This window comes from Pecten maximus, chromosome 6 (genome assembly GCF_902652985.1).
Source record: "Pecten maximus chromosome 6, xPecMax1.1, whole genome shotgun sequence".
Taxonomy (NCBI): domain Eukaryota; kingdom Metazoa; phylum Mollusca; class Bivalvia; order Pectinida; family Pectinidae; genus Pecten; species Pecten maximus.
In genome coordinates, this window is record NC_047020.1 from 2,108,029 (window position 1) to 2,127,734 (window position 19,706).

At 39.3% G+C, this 19,706-nt stretch overlaps 1 protein-coding gene across 1 annotated transcript; it reads left to right on the plus strand.

The window, feature by feature from the left end:
• The first annotated feature begins 6,351 nt into the window (after positions 1-6,351).
• LOC117329998 (acid-sensing ion channel 4-A-like) lies at positions 6,352-16,907 on the plus strand. Its single transcript, XM_033888228.1, has 7 exons — positions 6,352-6,893; positions 7,180-7,275; positions 8,613-8,793; positions 9,396-9,455; positions 10,053-10,203; positions 11,634-11,725; positions 15,331-16,907. Exons 1-7 carry the CDS (start codon positions 6,357-6,359, stop codon positions 15,456-15,458), a joined length of 1,245 nt encoding a protein of 414 aa, XP_033744119.1. The 5' UTR covers positions 6,352-6,356; the 3' UTR covers positions 15,459-16,907.
• The last annotated feature ends 2,799 nt before the right edge of the window (positions 16,908-19,706 follow it).

The window sequence follows — 19,706 nt, forward strand, 5'->3', positions numbered from 1 at the left end:
ACACGGACAACACACGGGTAACACACAGGAAACACAAGGTAACACAAGAGTAACACACGGGCAACACAAGGGTAACACAAGGATAATACACGGCAAAACAAGGGTAACACACGGGCAACACACGGGCAACACACAGGCAACACAAGGGTAACAAAAGGGTAACACAAGAATAACACACGGGCAACACAAGGGTAACACACGGGCAACACACGGGCAACACACAGGCAACACAAGGGTAACAAAAGGGTAACACAAGAATAACACACGGGCAACACAAGGGTAACACATAGGCAACACAAGGAAAACACACAGACAACACAAGGGTAACACAAGGGTAACACACAGGCAACACACAGGCAACACAAGGGTAACACACAGGAAACACAAGGGAACACAGAGGCAACACAAGGGTTACACAAGGGTAACACACAGGCAACACAAGGGTAAAACAAGGCAACACAAGGATAACACAAGGGTAACACAGAAAACACAAGGGTAACACACAGGCAACACAAGGACAACACACAGGCAACACACGGACAACGTAAGGGCAACTCACAGGCAACACAATGACAACACACAGGCAACACACGGACAACACAAGGGCAACTCACAGGCAACACAAAGATAACACACGGGCACGCAAGAGTAACACACAGGCAACACAAGGATAACACAAAGGTAACACAGAAAACACAAGGGTAACAAACAGGTAACACACACGGACAACACACGGGTAACACACAGGAAACACAAGGTAACACAAGAGTAACACTTGGATAACACACGGGCAACACAAGGGCAACACAAGGGTAACACACAGGCAACACAAGGACAACACACAGGCAACACTCGGACAACACAAGGGTAACACAAGGGCAACACAAGGATAATACACAGGCAACACAAGGATAATACACAGGCATAACCATGATAACACGGGCAACACAAGTGTAACACATTGGCAACACAAGGATAACACATGAGCAACATAAGTGTAACACAAGGGTAACAATAGGGTAACACACGGGCAACACAAGGGTAACACACAGGTTACACACACGGACAACACAAGGGTAACACACAGGAAACACAAGGTAACACAAGAGTAACACTTGGATAAAACACGGGCAACACAAGGGCAACACAAGGACAACACACAGGCAACACTCGGACAACACAAGGGCAACACAAGGGTAACACACAGGCAACACAAGGGCAACACAAGGGTAACACAAGGACAACACACGGGCAACACAAGGGCAACACAAGGGCAACACAAGGACAACACAAGGATAACACACGGGCAACACAAGGGCAACACAAGGGCAACACAATGACAACACAAGGATAACACACGGGCAACACAAGGGCAACACAAGGGTAACACACAGGTTACACACACGGACAACACACGGGTAACACACAGGAAACACAAGGTAACACAAGAGTAACACTTGGATAACACACGGGCAACACAAGGACAACACAAGGACAACACACAAGCAACACTCGGACAACACAAGGGCAACACAAGGGTAACACACAGGCAACACAAGGATAATACACAGGCATAACCAGGATAACACGGGCAACACAAGGGTAACACATTGGCAACCCAAAGATAACACATGGGCAACACCTGTGTAACACACGGGCAACACATGAGTAGCACAAGGATAACACACGGACACGCAAGGGTAACACACGGGCAACACAAGGGTTACACAAGAATAACACACGGGCACGCAAGGGTAACACACGGGCAACACAAGGGTTACACAAGGATAACACACGGGCACGCAAGGGTAACACACGGGCAATACAAGGGTTACACAAGAATAACACACGGGCAACACAAGGGTAACACATAGGCAACACAAGGGTTACACAAGGGTAACACACGGGCAACACAAGGGTAACACATAGGCAACACAAGGGTTACACAAGGGTTACACACAGGCAACACAATGGTAACACACAGACAACACAAGGGTATCACACAGGCAACACAAGGGTAACATATAGGCAACACAAGGGTTACACAAGGGTAACACACAGGCAACACAAGGGTAATACAAAGCAACACAAGGATAACACAAGAGTAACACAGAAAACACAAGGGTAACACACAGGCAACACACGGACAACACAAGGGCAACTCACAGGCAACACAAAGATAACACACGGGCACGCAAGGGTAACACACAGGTAACACAAGGGTAACACAGAAAACACAAGGGTAACAAACAGGTAACACACACGGACAACACACGGGTAACACACAGGAAACACAAGGTAACACAAGAGTAACACTTGGATAACACACGGGCAACACAAGAGTAACATTTGGATAACACTTGAGCAACACAAGGACAACACACAGGCAACACAAAGATAAAACACAGCCAACACAAGGATAATACACAGCCAACACAAGGATAATACACAGGCATAACCAGGATAACACGGGCAACACAAGGATAACACATGGGCAACACAAGGGTAACACATGGGCAACACGGGGCCAGCACACAGGCAACACAGGGGTAACACGCAGGCAATACAGGGAAGCACTCGGCCAACACAGGTGTAGCACACGGGCAACAGAAGGGTAATACTCTGGCAACACAAGGGTAACAAACAGGCAACACAAGGATAATACACAGGCATAACAATGATAGCACTCGGACAACACAAGTGTAGCACACGGGCAACACAATGTTAACACACAGGCAACACAAGCGTAACATACGGGCAACACATGGGCAACACAAGGATAAAACTCAGACAACACAAGAGTAGCACAAGGGCAACACAAGAAGAACAATCGCGCATCATAAGGGCAACAAACGGGAAACACAAGGGAGGGAAGAATACAGGCAACACAATGATAACACTCGGGAAACACAAAGAGAACACTCGGGGAACATAAGGGCAACAAACGGGCAACACAAGGATTAACAATCGGGAACACAAGGATAACACTAGGGCAACACAAGGATAACACTAGAACAACACTAGGGTAACACTTAGGCAACACTAGGGTACACAAGGGTACCACAACAGGCTAACACAAGGGTAACACACGGGCAACACAAGGATAATACACGGGCAACACACGGGCAACATACGGGAAACACACGAATAATAATGACCAAACGAAAGACAACACACAGTCAAACCATGACCAAATGTACGTTAAGAATTGTGGATTTGTTGGTTATCCTTAACTAACGTCCCAGGTCATTTGGAAAAGGTTCCACCTTAAGTGGGAAAATCTAGGTTTACTTCAGTCAATAACAGGTTCTCAAAACGCGTCGAGTTAGTGTTTTTCAATGTTTAGGTCTACTAAATAACAAATATTAGGAAATGATAACAATCGTTAATTGTAGAGTACCAACTTTCATATCCAATTACTGATCAATTAGCTTGTGTGCGTTAGTTTACACAAACGAATATGATACTCTTTTATATTTGGGAATTTCACAGCGTGTTCATTGGGTCGGATAGAGTTTCTATTTACTGTTCTAGAATTCGCCTATCGTTTTGTTGGTAAAAGTAATGAATCGCCTGATATAAAAATCAATGTGTTCGGTTAATTAATGACACAGTAAGGAGTTAAGAAAGACTAACGACTGGTAAAGAAAACAGAATTACAACAGTTGTTCCCGTGCTGTGCTTGCTTTGCTATCAAGAACGTTTCTGTGAGGGAAGAATAGTGTGGTCTTTAACGGTTTACTATATTATCAGCCTTCCTGGACGTGATTCATCAATGTGTAAGAAACAATGACCAGTTTCGTGTATTTCGTGTAATAACATATTCTTACAAAACATAACAAAGCATTTGGTGAAGTCATGCATGTTTAGTAGGAATAACTACAAAATATTGTTGGTATGATGACGTGATGATTTGACAGTGTGATAATCGTAATAAACTGTTACCATCAACGACCATAGGAATGTAATCTATACGTTTAAAAAAAAGATATATAATCCTGAAACAGAAAATGAAGACGATACAAGTTAAACCAGCCAAACGGGTTATCTCTCAAAACCTTTTAGCGACTAAGAACCAACAGAGGGGGAAACAGGATGGTATTATTTCAGACGCTGGTTTATTGTGTGCGGTAATTAGTCAGCCTCCTCTCGGTACAAACATAGAGAAGAGATTGAAGTCGGACACGAAGCTGGTCCCGATAATAGGGACACAAAAAGACGGAGAAAAAGGAGGGGACGAGGCCTCTAGTCCGATGTTACCCGACATCAACGTCCAAACATTGTGGCAATCTTTTCGGTCAAACACAACAATGCATGGCCTGAAATATGCAACCGGAAATAACAACTACAAACTGCAGGGGTAAGTATTGAAGCCACTTTGAAAGTATGCTGAAAGATATATTAAATAATCTAGATAAGTGTATAAAAAAGAATGTCCTCATTGACTTCTGCTCGACGTGAAGTGTATGTGTTATTCGGTTTGTATTTGAGTAAATAGCATAAAATTACATTTTATCACTGATTTTTCGCACAATTTCGCCAATGGTGAGGACGTTAACTCTTTCGAAACATCTGGTTTTATTATCCTACTGCTTTTACAAGGTTTTCCGTGTACGCTGATCTCGTTATGTACATTTCTAAACAAACGAATGTGGACTATAATACGCTGAACTACCGGAATCAAGCGTTGATATCTCAACCCAAGATACTCAGATCGTGTTTGGACTATAGGTTTCTTACACCAAATTACTAGAACCACTAGCACAAAACTATTCAACCATCTACTTTCATTCGTCTTGTCTTATAATTTGCAAATATAAATTGTTAGAACGAACAAGATAGAACATGCATGTTAGACATGAATACCAAGATCCTAGGAAATAGGTGTTATGATGGTATGGAGAGGTTCGCAAGAAAGTGTCCTTAATGGAGTGACCTTTTACCTTTAAATCCTGACCAATTATAACCAGAATATCACCAGTTTTATATTTTATTACATTTCTAACTGCCCATTAAAATTGCAATGGTCAATAGGGTTTGGTTTAAGAACGGTCCTCTTCGCGAGATGCATGTGGTGAATTTGTGTTCACTGAAGCATAATGTCGAAGACAGCTGGGTATTCAAATCGGTCACATTATACTGACAAGGAGCGAACCTGTCCTCCTACTCTCAAACATACCGAGCGCTTAGCAGGAAAAACAGCTACATTTGTAAAGGCTCTGGTATGTCTCGGCAAAGGGACAGAACCCAAAACCTTCTTCATCGGGACGAACGCTCAACTAAATGCTAAAATGAGATAGTGTCAAGGGAGACGTTTGGGGAAATCAATTTGTTAAAAAGAAAATAGAAATAAGATCCAAAATTCAGTCGCTTCAGATGATCATTCAATTGCTGAAGCAGGTAAAATTCTTACGCCTATTTGCATCGCTTTTTCCAATTCAAAATTGGTAAAATGAAGGTTACAATCAGTTGGTATATATCAACGCTTTTGCGGCGTGATCGGCTCTTTAGTACCAGGTACAGTAGTCTCGTATGTCCAGGAACCAAGCAAATTATAATATGGCAATTTGAGGAATGTGGGGCACGATTACCTAGTAAAATTATCATTGAATTAGTGACAATGTTTAGATTTCTGCTGATAATATTCTGCAAGAGAGATAACGAGCCAGATTAGAAACTGCTCTACTGATATTGTTCAATTATGATATATATAACATCCAAAGCTTGGATCACTGATATACATGTACTTTTGATCGTCTTTAAGAACCGTCAGTGTAGAATGATTGAAAGCCATGATATTCAGATTGTAGGTGTAAGACGGATGAACGAGATATGGATAGATCACTGTTAATTGCTTCATAAAGAGAAAGGTAAATTTCTGCTATCTTAGAAACCATAGCGATAAGGTGTAGAACTCGATGTTATGATACTAGGTGTAAATATAAGCTTAATATTTGGAAAAGGTACAAAGAATGATTGGGAAGTCTTATATTTCATCGAAACCTGCCATATACATCCAGGTAAATATACAAAGAAAAAGTCTCAATATAACAGCTACGATGGTGACAGTGGAGCATTTTTTTTTATCGAACACGTCGGATTTCATATCGCAGAAGGAAAGATAGATTAGATTTCCAGTTATTGACCACAAAACGTGTATTAAGCAATGTACATACACACATGCATCTTCCTTTAAGACGTCGTTACCGCACAACCATATTCAGGATTTGTAAATCTACAACACTTTGAAAAATAGAAAGATAAACAGACAATGATGTTAGGTTTTAATATTGTCTTGAATTGATACCTGTGGAATATTCAATTATAGGATCATCTGGATAATCGCATTGCTGTGTATGGGCGGGTTGTTAATATACACGTGTGCTGACCTATTCTATAAGTATACCCAGCATACAACCATGGCCAACATCAAGGTAGAGCTCGTCGACGAGATACCCTTCCCTGCCATCACTTTTTGTAATCTGTCACCGTTAAAGAGATCTGCTCTCAACCCAGACGCCATCATGGATCACTACCTGCTATCAATAAGTAGAATGACACATTTCGTACCTCCAGTCAACTACGATCATCCAGCATATAGTGACCTGTCTCGCCCCCTACCGGACGGCTGGCTAAATAATGTCTCGTTCTCTGTCATGGATTTGTTTTTTGCATGCGTTAACACGGAAAATATACAGATGAATTGCAGTGAAGTTCTCATCCCAACACTTACGGACATCGGCTTGTGTTTCACCTTCAATAGTGAACAGCAAATGGGGACTGATGATCTACTTGTGACGAGTATAATCGGCAGTGTAAAGTCCCTGGCGTTTTACATCAATGTTAACCAGAATGAGTACGTTTACAGTGATAATTTGGCAGCTGGAATGAAGGTATGTCCAATTCGACGTTTATAATTTATAACATGAATTGAATTCAAATGAAATAATATGCATAATGTAAAGATTATTTAGCATGTTAGTGAACTCTTTCGTCGCTCGAAAATAAAATTTCTCAAATGCTAATGGTAGCACAATTCTAATTTGATATTTGTAAAAGAAAAATTTAAACTGTTACAATGTAGTTATCACAGTCGTAATACATTATAATTTACTATATATAATAGTAACTTGATGGATCACTTCCAGTAAATTTAATTTACGTTTCATGTTCTGCCAGATAATTGTCCATGACCCTCGGGAAGCACCAGACACGAATCGAGGTTTCTTCGCCTCCCCAGGCTTCTCGGTGTACGCCTCTCTCTTCCTTACCAAGGTAGGCCCACATTTATGTGAATATCACAATATACCAACTTAGTATCCAGCCAAAGTCACTCGGCTAATCATCAAAGTAGTTTAGCGTTTTATTATGATAAGTTGCATATATTGCTTGAAAACCGCAACAGGTACAACAAGGCAAATGATATACACCAACACGGCAATGATCAATCTGGTGATTGGACATTGTTCTGCAATCATTCCACTCACATACAGCATTTAAACATGCATAAGCATTAGACGTAGCGCCTGTTTAGTCAGCATTGCGTGCGGATCGTGTTACAAATTTGAACGAATTGTTCACTTGTGTCGATTTTTGTAAACAAACTTTTGCCGATTCATAGTGCTACCTTACTGAGGCATACTGCCAAAGACACCCAACAGGACACCCCTATCGGTCACATTATACTGACAACGGGCAAACCAGTCGCCCACTCCCAAAATGCTGAGCGGTAAGCAGGAGTGGCAGTTAGCATTTTAAAGACTTTTAAAGACAAGGGTAAGAACCCAAAGCCTTCCTCACAGGGGCGAACGCTCAACTAAAGGCAAAAACTTAGAAGAACGTTGTTTAAGAAGAGAAAAGATAAGATCCCAAATTTAGCCATGCAGGTATAATTCTTACGCCCTATCTACAGTTCTGTAAACACAATAGTTCATTTTTAACAATTCGATATAAGTGGCATGCACTGGTTCTCCTCGGAGGTTTTATCAGGCTTGGTAATAAACGAATTATCAAAGTAAATAAAGGAGTATAAAATAACAAAAAGGTTGGTTTGGTACAAAACCCGCCTTACACACACTCTATCACCGAAAACATTCAGGTCCTACTGATGATTGTTTAAATCTAGTAGATTAAGTACTAAAGATATCGTAGAAAACTATTGGTTTGAAGAACTCCTTCGGTCGTTAGTTCATCATATTATCTTCATATACATAGAGAATACATGGCCAGTGTCTTAAAATATAAGCTGTATTTTGGCGAGGGTAAAGAAAGACAAAAGTGGCGAGCCTTGAATTTATCCTGCAACAGACATAAAAATAATCATCAGAAATAATCATTTTGAAGTGAAACGGTGTCAAAAATGACAGAAATATGTTCGCCTTTTAAACGTAGTTTCACTTTGAAGTAGGTCAGTCGAACTGACGCACGTGCTATGATTCCAAAATACAGCTGTTTTCCGTCACTGCCGTATACAGCAAAAATATATATGGTGGTTGTATTCCGACAATGCGGTGGCAGTTGCAGGATAAATATAGTTATACTAGTATTCGTTACCGTATACAACAACGTTCATGGTTTAAGAAGCGTAATAAATAACGTTTACCTGTTTGTAGTACAAGTATTTACCGTATCCATACCCATCGGCTGGAGGTGGCTATTGTCTGGACACTACAGCAGCAGGTTTCCGGAATCCACTGAGTTACCACGATAAGTACAGTTACTATGCCTGTATACGGGAGTGTAAATATCGATACCTGGTCAAGCTGTGTGGATGTCAGGCTCCCACGGACACTGGTAAAGATAATGTTCTTTCTCAACCAAAAATGTCAATCATGTACACTTATCGAAAATAGAATTATATGAATATGGGTGTGTGGCTAGTTTAACGGCTAATCGACAATTATTTTGTTTAATGTTTGGTTTAGGTCAAAATCGCGAGAAAATGGCCCACAAAAAGTAATTGTGCACACTTAAAAACAAAAGTTAAAGTTAGGATAAGCAAGTTAATAATATGTTGAAATGTATGTTTCGTAAATACATATTTTACAATTGACATAGGAGAGTTTGTTTTAAGTGTTTAACGTTCTCGCGCCATCCTGGCTAAAGTTGGAAAACATTAAAAAAATCGTCAATAGGAAAAGGCACAACTAGGGCACTAACGTAACATATACAGATTTTTTTGTTGAGTTGAGTTGAAAGGTTTTGCAGTTACAGCCCTAAACGCCCAATGTTATATCCCTCGCAAACGCGTTTCGCGGTGGACAAAAAAATGAATGTGTGGATTGGGTAATTCAGCCACAAAGTATACCCGATTCTTTATGCATGATAGCATCAATATCTTGGCCTTGGTGTCAATTTTATGTAATATCCGACTGATATGTTATATCTTTATACAGGACCAGCACGGACTTGCACATTTCGGGAATATGCCGAATGTTACCGTAATAACAGTCGAGGTATGTATCAAATAAGTGACGTCGATTTGGTTTTCGTTTTGTATTGCTAACGTCCTATTAATAGCTTTGATCATTTAAGGCCCCTGGTTCCTGCGTGCGAGACGCATGCGCAAGAGTGTTTTGAGAGGCTTCCGGTTGTATCTCTTTTCGATAGTGTTGAACTGATGGCGATTATAAAGTGCTACCTCAATAAAGGATAAAACCGGAAAATATCCCATTCGGTCGCATACTTACAGCGGGCGAACCATTCGATCCCATTCCCAAATGCTGAATGCCGAGTAGGAGTGGTTACTGTAAAGATCAAATGTGAAGTAATGTCAAGGAAGGAGAAAGTTGTTTAGGAGAAAAGGAAAGATCCCAAATTAAGGTTTCCTATCTGGAAGCATAAGAGTGGGACTGCAGGTATATTTGTATGACCTTCCCGCACATCAAACATAGTGTCAATGAATTATATTTATATCACACCCGAACTTAGATTTGGTTAAGTAATGCTTAATTTAAGTACAGCCTCCCATGTGTTCGAGGTGAATGAGGTGTATGCGTGTGTATTTTAGGAGGATTAATACTGATATTTAAGATAATGTTTTCTTTGTTTAGGTGAATACCTTCATAATATAACATTCCAACAGACATGCTTGTGTGATTCTCCATGTGAGTTTAATGTGTACGGTGCGTCAGCGACTTCAGCGTACTTTCCCTCCAAAATCAACGAGTTATTCCTGATGAATGCAGGTTATACGAATTTGAGGTATGTACTGGATTCTGAACAATATCATTATTAGCTCACCTGCTCTAAGGGCAAGTAAACGTATGGCGTGGCACAGCGTCCGTCGTCAACTTTTCAAATTAAGAGATATGTTAATAGCATATCCAGTGATATTCGTGATAGTTTAAATACATATAAATCCTTATTATAGTTGAGTTAAAACTTGGTAAATTTTAGTTTGAACCATGGCGAACCATGGGCCTTGCTGTTGACATGTCAGCAAAACGTTCGAAAAATTCATGTTTCAGGAAGACACAATTAGCTCATTGTACAAAACAATCAAGTTTCTACAGCATACCTTAGCAGCATTGGTTTGACCAGGTTTGACTTTATGATTTGCATGTAACAAATATACTCGTTGTTGAGTTTAAGGTTCATGTAAATAGTTAATCAAGTGATATTTATCCAGATTAAAAATCAATATTCTGTTGCAATTAAACAGAAGTATTTTGACCAATTGTTAATATGTGTCATGGCTTTCAATGGGTCTTGAATTTGGCATTTAATTTGTTAAGCTACCTGTTAATTTCGGCAAAACAAGCGTGAAATGCAAATTTCAGGAGAACTAGATGGGATGTCCTGCTGGGTGTCTTCGGCAGTACGTTTCTTTGAGATTGCACTATGAAGTCGATATCACGAGGAAACAACTAGTCCCCCAAACATTCATCACACCCATGCGTCTCGCACACAGCGGCGGCGTCTTTATATGACCAAATACCCAACCAATCGGACAATAGCAACATTCAGACAAATGAAAACTCCAGTTATGCGTTCATAATAACAGTTCTGGAAACGCCTGATTGTCTCGATTATTTGCGTACCTATCGGTTTCCGTAACCACGTAATCGTGCATTTTCGTAGGTTTCGTATGGCAATGACTGATTATTATTCTCTTCCCATCAATCGATTTGAGATCAATTTATCTGTAGTAATATATGTTTATGTAGGTCTTGGTCTCAGGCATTCATATCTAACATATGTTTTTCAGTAATGTATAATATATCTGTAAAAATCAATACAAAAATGTAATATATTTACTATCTATTTTACTGTGAAACAGATACGTACTAGTAGTATACTACGTTGCGTACGTTGCAAGTGCATATTTGATCAAGGTGGGTTCGGTTATGAGTTTTGTCATGTACCTGTATAGTAACAAGTGTTATTTACATATTTTAGGGACTTCGCCTCATTATGATTCGTTTCTGTGTGATGACATATTGACATATGAGATATTGAGCATTATTTCATCTATTTGATCGATTGTCTGTACAAAAAGAACCCAAACCTTCACCTATTCTACAATAGTCACACTACTTTACTAGGGGGAGGGGTCATCATTACATATCCGTTAGACAATATACCAATTTGTACACAAATGTTTTATCGAAGTTTTATTCATTGATCCACAGGACGGATTACATGGAGGTAAGGTTCTTCTTCGACACTCTAAGCTACCTGAACGTGGAATACTTACCTGAGTACAGCATCGAAAAAATCATAGGTATGTAGCTTTTCTTGCAGCTATGCGAACATGACCGGTCTTAGGGAATCATAATATTGTTATGGTATCCGATTTCCAAAGATAAACATGTATTTGATGTGTACTAGGTAATTTCATCATATGATATCATATTGAAATAACAGAAAAGATAGGGTGTTATAAGGGTCATTTATGAATTAAACATCGAGAATAATAAGAACAAAGAAATTGATGCAATGAAGTAATTTTCAAAGTTTGGTTTGACATTGATAAACATCCTATCTACAGCTATATATGATAATCTAACGACGACCTCCCCGGTGTATATGCGTGCGTGGAGCGAAAGTGTGCGTGTTTTGAGTAGTACCCATTACTTTTGTAGACTGTTATATATCGGACATTGGATAGAACCCAAAGCCTTCCTAATTGGCATGTTATATATCGGCCAACGGATAGAACCCAAAGCCTTTCTTAATGGCATGATATATATCGGCCAGTGGATAGAACTCAAAGCCTTCCTTAAACGCGTGATATATATCGGCCAGCGGATAGAACCCAAAGCCTTTCTTAATGGCGTGATATATATATCGGCCAGTGGATAGAACCCAAAGCCTTCCTTAAAGGCGGGATATATATCGGCCAGTGGATAGAACCCAAAGCCTTCCTTAAAGGCGTGATATATATCGGCCAGTGGATAGAACTCAAAGTCTTCCTTAAAGGTGTGATATATATCGGCCAGTGGAGAGAACCCAAAGCCTTCCTTAAAGGCGTGATATATATCGGACAGTGGATAGAACCCAAAGCCTTCCTTAAAGGTGTGATATATATCGGCCAGCGGATAGAACCCAAAGCCTTCCTTAAAGGTGTGATATATATCGGCCAGTGGATAGAACCAAAAGCCTTCCTTAATGGCGTGATATATATCGGCCAGTGGAGAGAACCCAAAGCCTTCCTTAAAGGCGGGATATATATCGGCCGGTGGATAGAACCCAAAGCCTTTCTTAAAGGCGTGATATATATCGGCCAGTGGATAGAACCCAAAGCCTTCCTTAAAGGCGTGATATATATCGGCCAGTGGATAGAACCCAAAGCCTTCATTAAAGGCGGGATATATATCGGCCAGTGGATAGAACCCAAAGCCTTCCTTAAAGGCGTGATATATATCGGCCAGTGGATAGAACTCAAAAACCTTCCTTAAAGGCGTGATAAATATCAGCCAGCGGGACTCCAAAAGGGGCCGCGGTGGCCGAGTGGTTAATGTGTCCCGATACTTTATCACTAGCCCTCCACCACTGAGTTACGAGTTCGAACCCTACGTGGGACAGTTGCCAGGTACAGACCGTAGGCCGGTGGTTTTTCTCCGGGTACTTCGGCTTTCCTCCACCTCCAAAACCTGGCACGTCCTTAAATGACCCTGGCTGTTAATAGGACGTTAAACAAAAACAAACCAAAACAAACAAACCAAGGACTCCCAAAAATGCCGAGAGCGAAGCAGGAGTAACTACCATTTTAAAAGACCTATAAGAACTAAAAGCCAAAAGTGAGGCAGCGTCACAGGTAATCCAAAGGTTTCATAAAGAAAATCAAGAAAACGGTGGAAAAGTCGACCCGCTATCAGGTTGGCACTTCAGGTTATGTTTTAATATATCCAATACCGTCGTGTGAATATATAACACCAATATATCGAAACATTGATCATTTTTCAAATACCTGACCTAGACATACATGTCAACGTGCATAAAAAGGAAATTCCACATATATCATCATCCAACTCCAAGTTTCCAAACATTTCGCAGCCATATTTTTGATGTGAATCACGTGATTAAAGGGGCATCCATTCGTAGGAACAGTAGATACGAGTTGGACAGTTATGTAAAAGATTGATAAATAAAAGAAGCTTGCACCCATATTTGTGACTAACTGAATAAGTTTGATATTTGTACAGAAAATTTAGATATCACGTGACACCATAGATAACCGTACACAGCTAACAGCATGACGAACGATGTAGGTGTATCGTGTTTGTTGTGATGGTAAATCCCAATTATTGCCCGTTTTTCTCGATTACTTATGTGATGGTAACATGCTAACCTAGTAACTGAGTTTAGAACAATGGACTTACACGAAGTCGTATAAACACAGTGAACAAACACGTCTGTACAGAATACACTAAAACTTCAACGTGTCCTCTCATTACTGAGGAGACAATTCCTCTGAACTCACACACTGGTGTACACAGGTAAATGATAAGGTGGTTTTAAACAACAAACGGACAAAATAACATGTTCTCACCTTTAAGGATTGTACCTAATTTTGACTGAGTATACGGTAGTATGCCCGAAGTTGACAACTAACATTTCCTATTGTTAGCGCGTTAGCGTTGGCAGGTAAGGATTGTACCTAATTTTGACTGAGTATACGGTAGTATGCCCGAAGTTGGCAACGAACATTTCCTATTGTTAGCACGTTGGCAGGTACGGCAGCTGTGGTTGAGAGATTAAATAGTTCCAGTGAATATACGTAAAGACACCAGTATTGTTAACAAAATTGAAATAAACAATTCAATACTTTGTTTAATATCTTTTACGTTTTTAATTATCCGTCTCTGATTAACTTTGATTGTCAAACAAAGCGTGTATGGACACAGATTTAGTAGTGACGTGGTCAAATGTTCTCTATGAACTGTACGATTCAGCTGAAGAAAAGAGAGATGTTAATATTTTGATATATTTTTCTTCTTTCTTTCCTTTGGTCACCTCCTATCATCCTTACTTTAGGCCCTGACCCTGATCGTAGAAGTCGATCAAAATTGCCCCCCCCCCCCCCCCCCCTTCTCCACCAAGGTAATCTAGGATTTGCAGTCTTTTGTGTGATTAGGGAACATATTTGTGCGCGATATGTGTATGGTGAATGCGTATGTGTGTTTTGGAAGTCTGCGTTATGTTCGTATCAAGTCTCCTGGTTGAAGACCGGAACTTTTGCCGATTTAAGAGTGCTACATTACTAAATGCATTCCGACATAGGATAATTGGACACTTGGGATTTTTAATCTTTCCTTTCATTCCTCACTGCTGTTTTTCTGCGCTTTTTTTTCTTCCTCTAGGCGTCTTCTCGACACCGGCCATCATACGCCCCTTGCTTAATAAGAACGTTTAACCAATTAAACCTAAAAACAAAACAAAAAGACGAAACAGCTCTATGGTGCGGTAGAATTAATTTTTAGTTTCCTGTGATCAACTCACGTTGTTTCGAAATTTGAAAGGTTTTGATATATTGTGTGTCTTTTTGCACCGATAGATGATATAATACTTGTTCATATTATGCCTCCATTTTATCAATATCGAGTTAGAATTAAGGTTTTTCGTGGCTTTAATGTCGTGTAATTATTGATAGTGGCGAAGTCAATTTTGTCTCGAGATTGGTGAGATTCGTGTGTATAATATTTTATTGACTCAATGCAAGTATCACCATGCGTTGAAAGTTAATATTCCACCTAACATGTAAAAATTAACAAAAAAGTCAACGATATATATGTTTTAATGAAGTATCATCCATTTTTCTTGTTTTCAATACAGGGATTGGAACAGAAGATTCATTTTCCATTTAATATTATCTGTATTCTTCAGCGACTCTTGGAGGCCAGATGGGGATATTCCTGGGCGCAAGTTTACTGACACTATCGGAGCTGGTGGAGTTTTTGTTGATGGCTGGTCTTGTAGCGTGCAGGAGAATCATGAAAAGACGGCAACATTGACGCATTTATCGTTCTTCTAGCATGCAAGAGTCATGAAACAACGTTGGATGTTTCCTATTAATAATTGAAATTGAAGGAATTTGTAAGGTGTATATATTACCTGTATTGATAAGCTGTTTGATATAAACAGCTTCGTATGAAAACAGAAACAAGTTTATTTTCGAGTGTCAGAATTTGTTCCCATGGGTATGCCTACAGTATGCTAGAAGATCTGGTAACCAAACTTAACGAAGATGGTGTCGATCAAGGGTTCAATCATTCTTACGATAGCATCTTCACTCTCTTTTCTATGAACCCAAGTCTTATGTTTTACGAAATGCTTACCAGTGTAGTTCACAATTCTTTGTACTTATATTGCCGTTCCTTTTTTGGAAAAGAGAAAGCTGTCATTACAAGAGAACGAAGATGGCCCTTCAGTTTGGAATGGAGAATGGTAGTGTAAAAAGTAGAAAAATCAAACGTTTTGATGGAAGAAACCATTTAGAGATGTTCAACACCCGTTTTCCATAAAATCCACTTTTGGAGTAACCAGTATCCCAATAGGCCTGTAGCCCCGATTTAGTTGTTTTAGGATTATGGTATTTAAGAGGCTTAGTTGGACTCGAGCTAGCAATAAAATGTCGTTTGTGAAAATTCTTATGCAGTTTAGGAATCCAATGTTTCCTCCCACTATCGAGGATTTGCAAAATTTTTCGATATTGAATAATGATTTGACATTATTTCGTCAAGCTCAGTGTAGGCAGTATTACCCTGGTTATAAAGTAATCGTGGTTCTTTTTGTAAGTAGGGACTGTGATAATGTTCACCGACGACGATCAACTTTGATCTAAGGCAGATGCCTTATCTGCAGACACAGCCACAAACCTGTCATAATAACAATATTACAGTGTTGTTTTGACATCGGGGTCAAGAAATACAAAGAGACTTGGATTTTAAACTACTTATTCTTTTAAGAATTATGGACCTAGTGTTTTTTTTTTATTCCACTCCAATAGTAACTACATATTTTCAAGCTGCATAATTAAACACCCATGCACACAATTTCCAAGCTCTACAAGTATAACAATTGCAAAATATTAAGTTCATATTTGACGAAAGTTGGAATACTAGCAGATATTTTTGCCTAACATAACCAGATGGTTGGCTATTCAAATCACGCTGCGTCCTTGGGCCGTCCGTTCGAAAAACAATCCTTATTATCGCTTTTTCTTGAAAAGTACACTTAATATGTAAGTTCGACTTGGTCCCTTGTTGTGCGAATCAAATTTTGTTTTTTGTCAGGTGGCCATCTTAAATTCTGAGAATTGAAGTTTGTTATTATTTGCTATTTCTGAAGAAGTACTGGAGGGATGTTCCTCAAACTTCACAGGTAGGTTCCACTTGTTTATGTTATCACATTATTATGAGAAGGAAAGAAGGGGAAATAAAGAGAATATCGGTCTGATATAGAACGAATAAAGATCATTCAATGGTGGGCGACAAGATCCCTTTGGGACACAAATGGTAGGCGCCGACATGAAAGAGAGGACACGACATAGACCCCGCCACGTGGTGCAGTAGATTTCACACTTGCAGAACTTCCCCGATTGAGGGTGCCTAGTATATACACATGTGTAGTCGTGAATTATACTAGTGTATCTATGGAAAAAATTATTCAACGACATGCAGAAATTGTTCCCCGTGAAAATTCATGATTTTATATTTGTGATGAGAGCTCATTTTTAAATGTTATTTCATATTGTCAATGTGCAAACTAAGTTCCCTCCACAAAACATTTGCAGGATACGTTCATTATTCAAATCAAATTGTAATAAACTGTTGATGAAATGCAAAAATCGTCATTTGTCCATATACTCGATTGATTAATCTGAAGACATCAGCAGCCATAGCTAGAACAAAATTTCATTACAATACATTAAACATTTTTTGCATGATTTGTTATTTTTTCAATTGTGCTTAGGGTATAATTATTATGAAGTACTTGGATAAACCAAGGCTGTTTCTTTACTTTTTCTCTTACTTTATTTCTTTCAAGATTGGTCTACATGTAGGACATTATGATCGTAAGAGACGACTAAATATGGGATATGATATTTTCTCTTCTTTCTAGATACTTTGTTCTTCCTAATCTCTCCGTTGACGCTGCCTCACTTTTGGTATTTGTTGAGCGTTTTCACCTGTTAGGAAGGCTGGCTTTGTGTTCTGTCCCCTGGACGAGACATACCTGAGGTTGTAAAAATGGCAGTTGTTAATACGAGTGGGAACACTGCTTTCCCCGTTGTCAGTATACCGGGCTGGAATGTCCTGTTGGGTGTCCTTGGCAATATGCTTCAATAATGAAGCACTATAAAGTCGGCATATTTTCTTCGCTATTAAAAGGAGACGATCATAAACTACAGCCTCCCAAACCACACACATATATTACAAGCATGTATCTAGCACACAGTCCTCTCTTGTATCAGATGAATCCGTGTGGCGAGTCTGTGTGTGTATCGTAAGGCTACAGTATACTGCCGAAGGTACCCAGCAGAACGCCATATCCGGACACATTATACCGACAACGGGCTAGCCAGTTGTCCTATTCCCAACCTACTTTGTGTCTCGGCAAGGGGATAGAACCCAAAGCCGTCCGGACAAGGACGATTGCTCAACTAAAGGCGAAAAAATAGGCATGCAGTGTCCAGGGAGACATTAGAAAGAAATTTGTAAATAAAGAAGAGAAAGACACTACTTACAATTCTTGCAATGGGCAGCAGGAACAATTCTTAAGCCCTGCCTGTAGAACAAAGTTCATGTACAAAATGTATGTATTTATATTTGAGATAAGTTTATATTTCATGACTCAGTTTGTTTGTTATACTAATTTTTGCTGCTCAGTTAAATAAACGCTAACAATTAGGCCTGTGTGTTAGTCAGAAAAACTACAAAGAATACCGTCATGAAAACCTAACCATAATTTAAACTCGAAATCGATAACACTAAGGCAGAATATGAAAAGAAATATAGATTTGTATGTAGACTCCTGATAAATCGTTAACTGTAAGTCTATATTAGGCTAATTATTGTCATTACCAACAAGACACATTCAAATCAAATACACACAAACTTATTAGAACCTCCAATGAATCGCCAAAGCTCCCTTTATGGGACAGTTGTACAAATAGAAATTGTAAGAATGCCCACGTCCTATCTGGAGAATGTTTCACCAACGTTTACGTCAGGATACGACGTTGCGTTAAGGTTGTAGTAATTAATGTTGCAAATGAGTTTCGAGAAGGTTTATATACAACGTGTCCACAACGTTACTGTGTTAGGAAATTACATCTTTTTATTTACATTCTTCGACGTTGTCACAGTATCTTACATATTTTATTTTCTACTTTTCTGGTACATATTCAACCATCGTGGGATTTAAGTTGGACGGCAACTAGAAAGAACTGGGAAAACATATTTCTGCTGAGTAGCCCGACAGGACTCTAACCTCGGTTTCCGGTGTGAGAAGCTATGGCTCTACCTTTGTACGTCATGAGCCAAAGAAGTATACTCTGTCCGCAGAGTGGCAGAGACCATATTTAACAATATCGACAAGCTACACCGGTCCGTTCCTTTTTTTCAAATCTTTAAAAACAAGGTTTAAAACAAAAATTATTAATACCCTATAACTGTTCAGCAAGAGGCCATTACATGTTCTGTAAACAAATACTAATGTAAACAGATTCATTATCGATGATATTTCAATGTATCGTAAAATTTGACGTTTTCGCTTGGTATGTCTTAAGAATTGATGCACACTTGCAATCCTTTTAAAACTAACAATTAATACACACGGTTTGCATAAGACCTAGTTACAACGTCAAAAGCTAACGTTTATGCTTGACATAAAATTTTCTCACGACGTTGTAGGAAAGTCCCGGACATTCTCCGAACGTTTTGTATCCGCTGGGTAGCGTTCAGTGATTAGTGTCATATATCAAGGATTCAGCGTAGTACAGAAGCCCAATGGAGTCCCAGTTATTGTCCAAACGATTAAATGAGTCACGTTGAACAACAGAAATGTACCAATGGTAGAAAAACTTAAGCGGTAACACTAGAAAAATTATAAACACAGTTTTATCCCGAAATGGCAGGGTTTATTTATCTATTTATTTTGTTATTGTTTGATCTTCTTTTTAATAATACTTTTATCTAAACGAAATGATAACCTCTATCTTATAATATCATGAATTACAGATTACTTATTATCAGTGG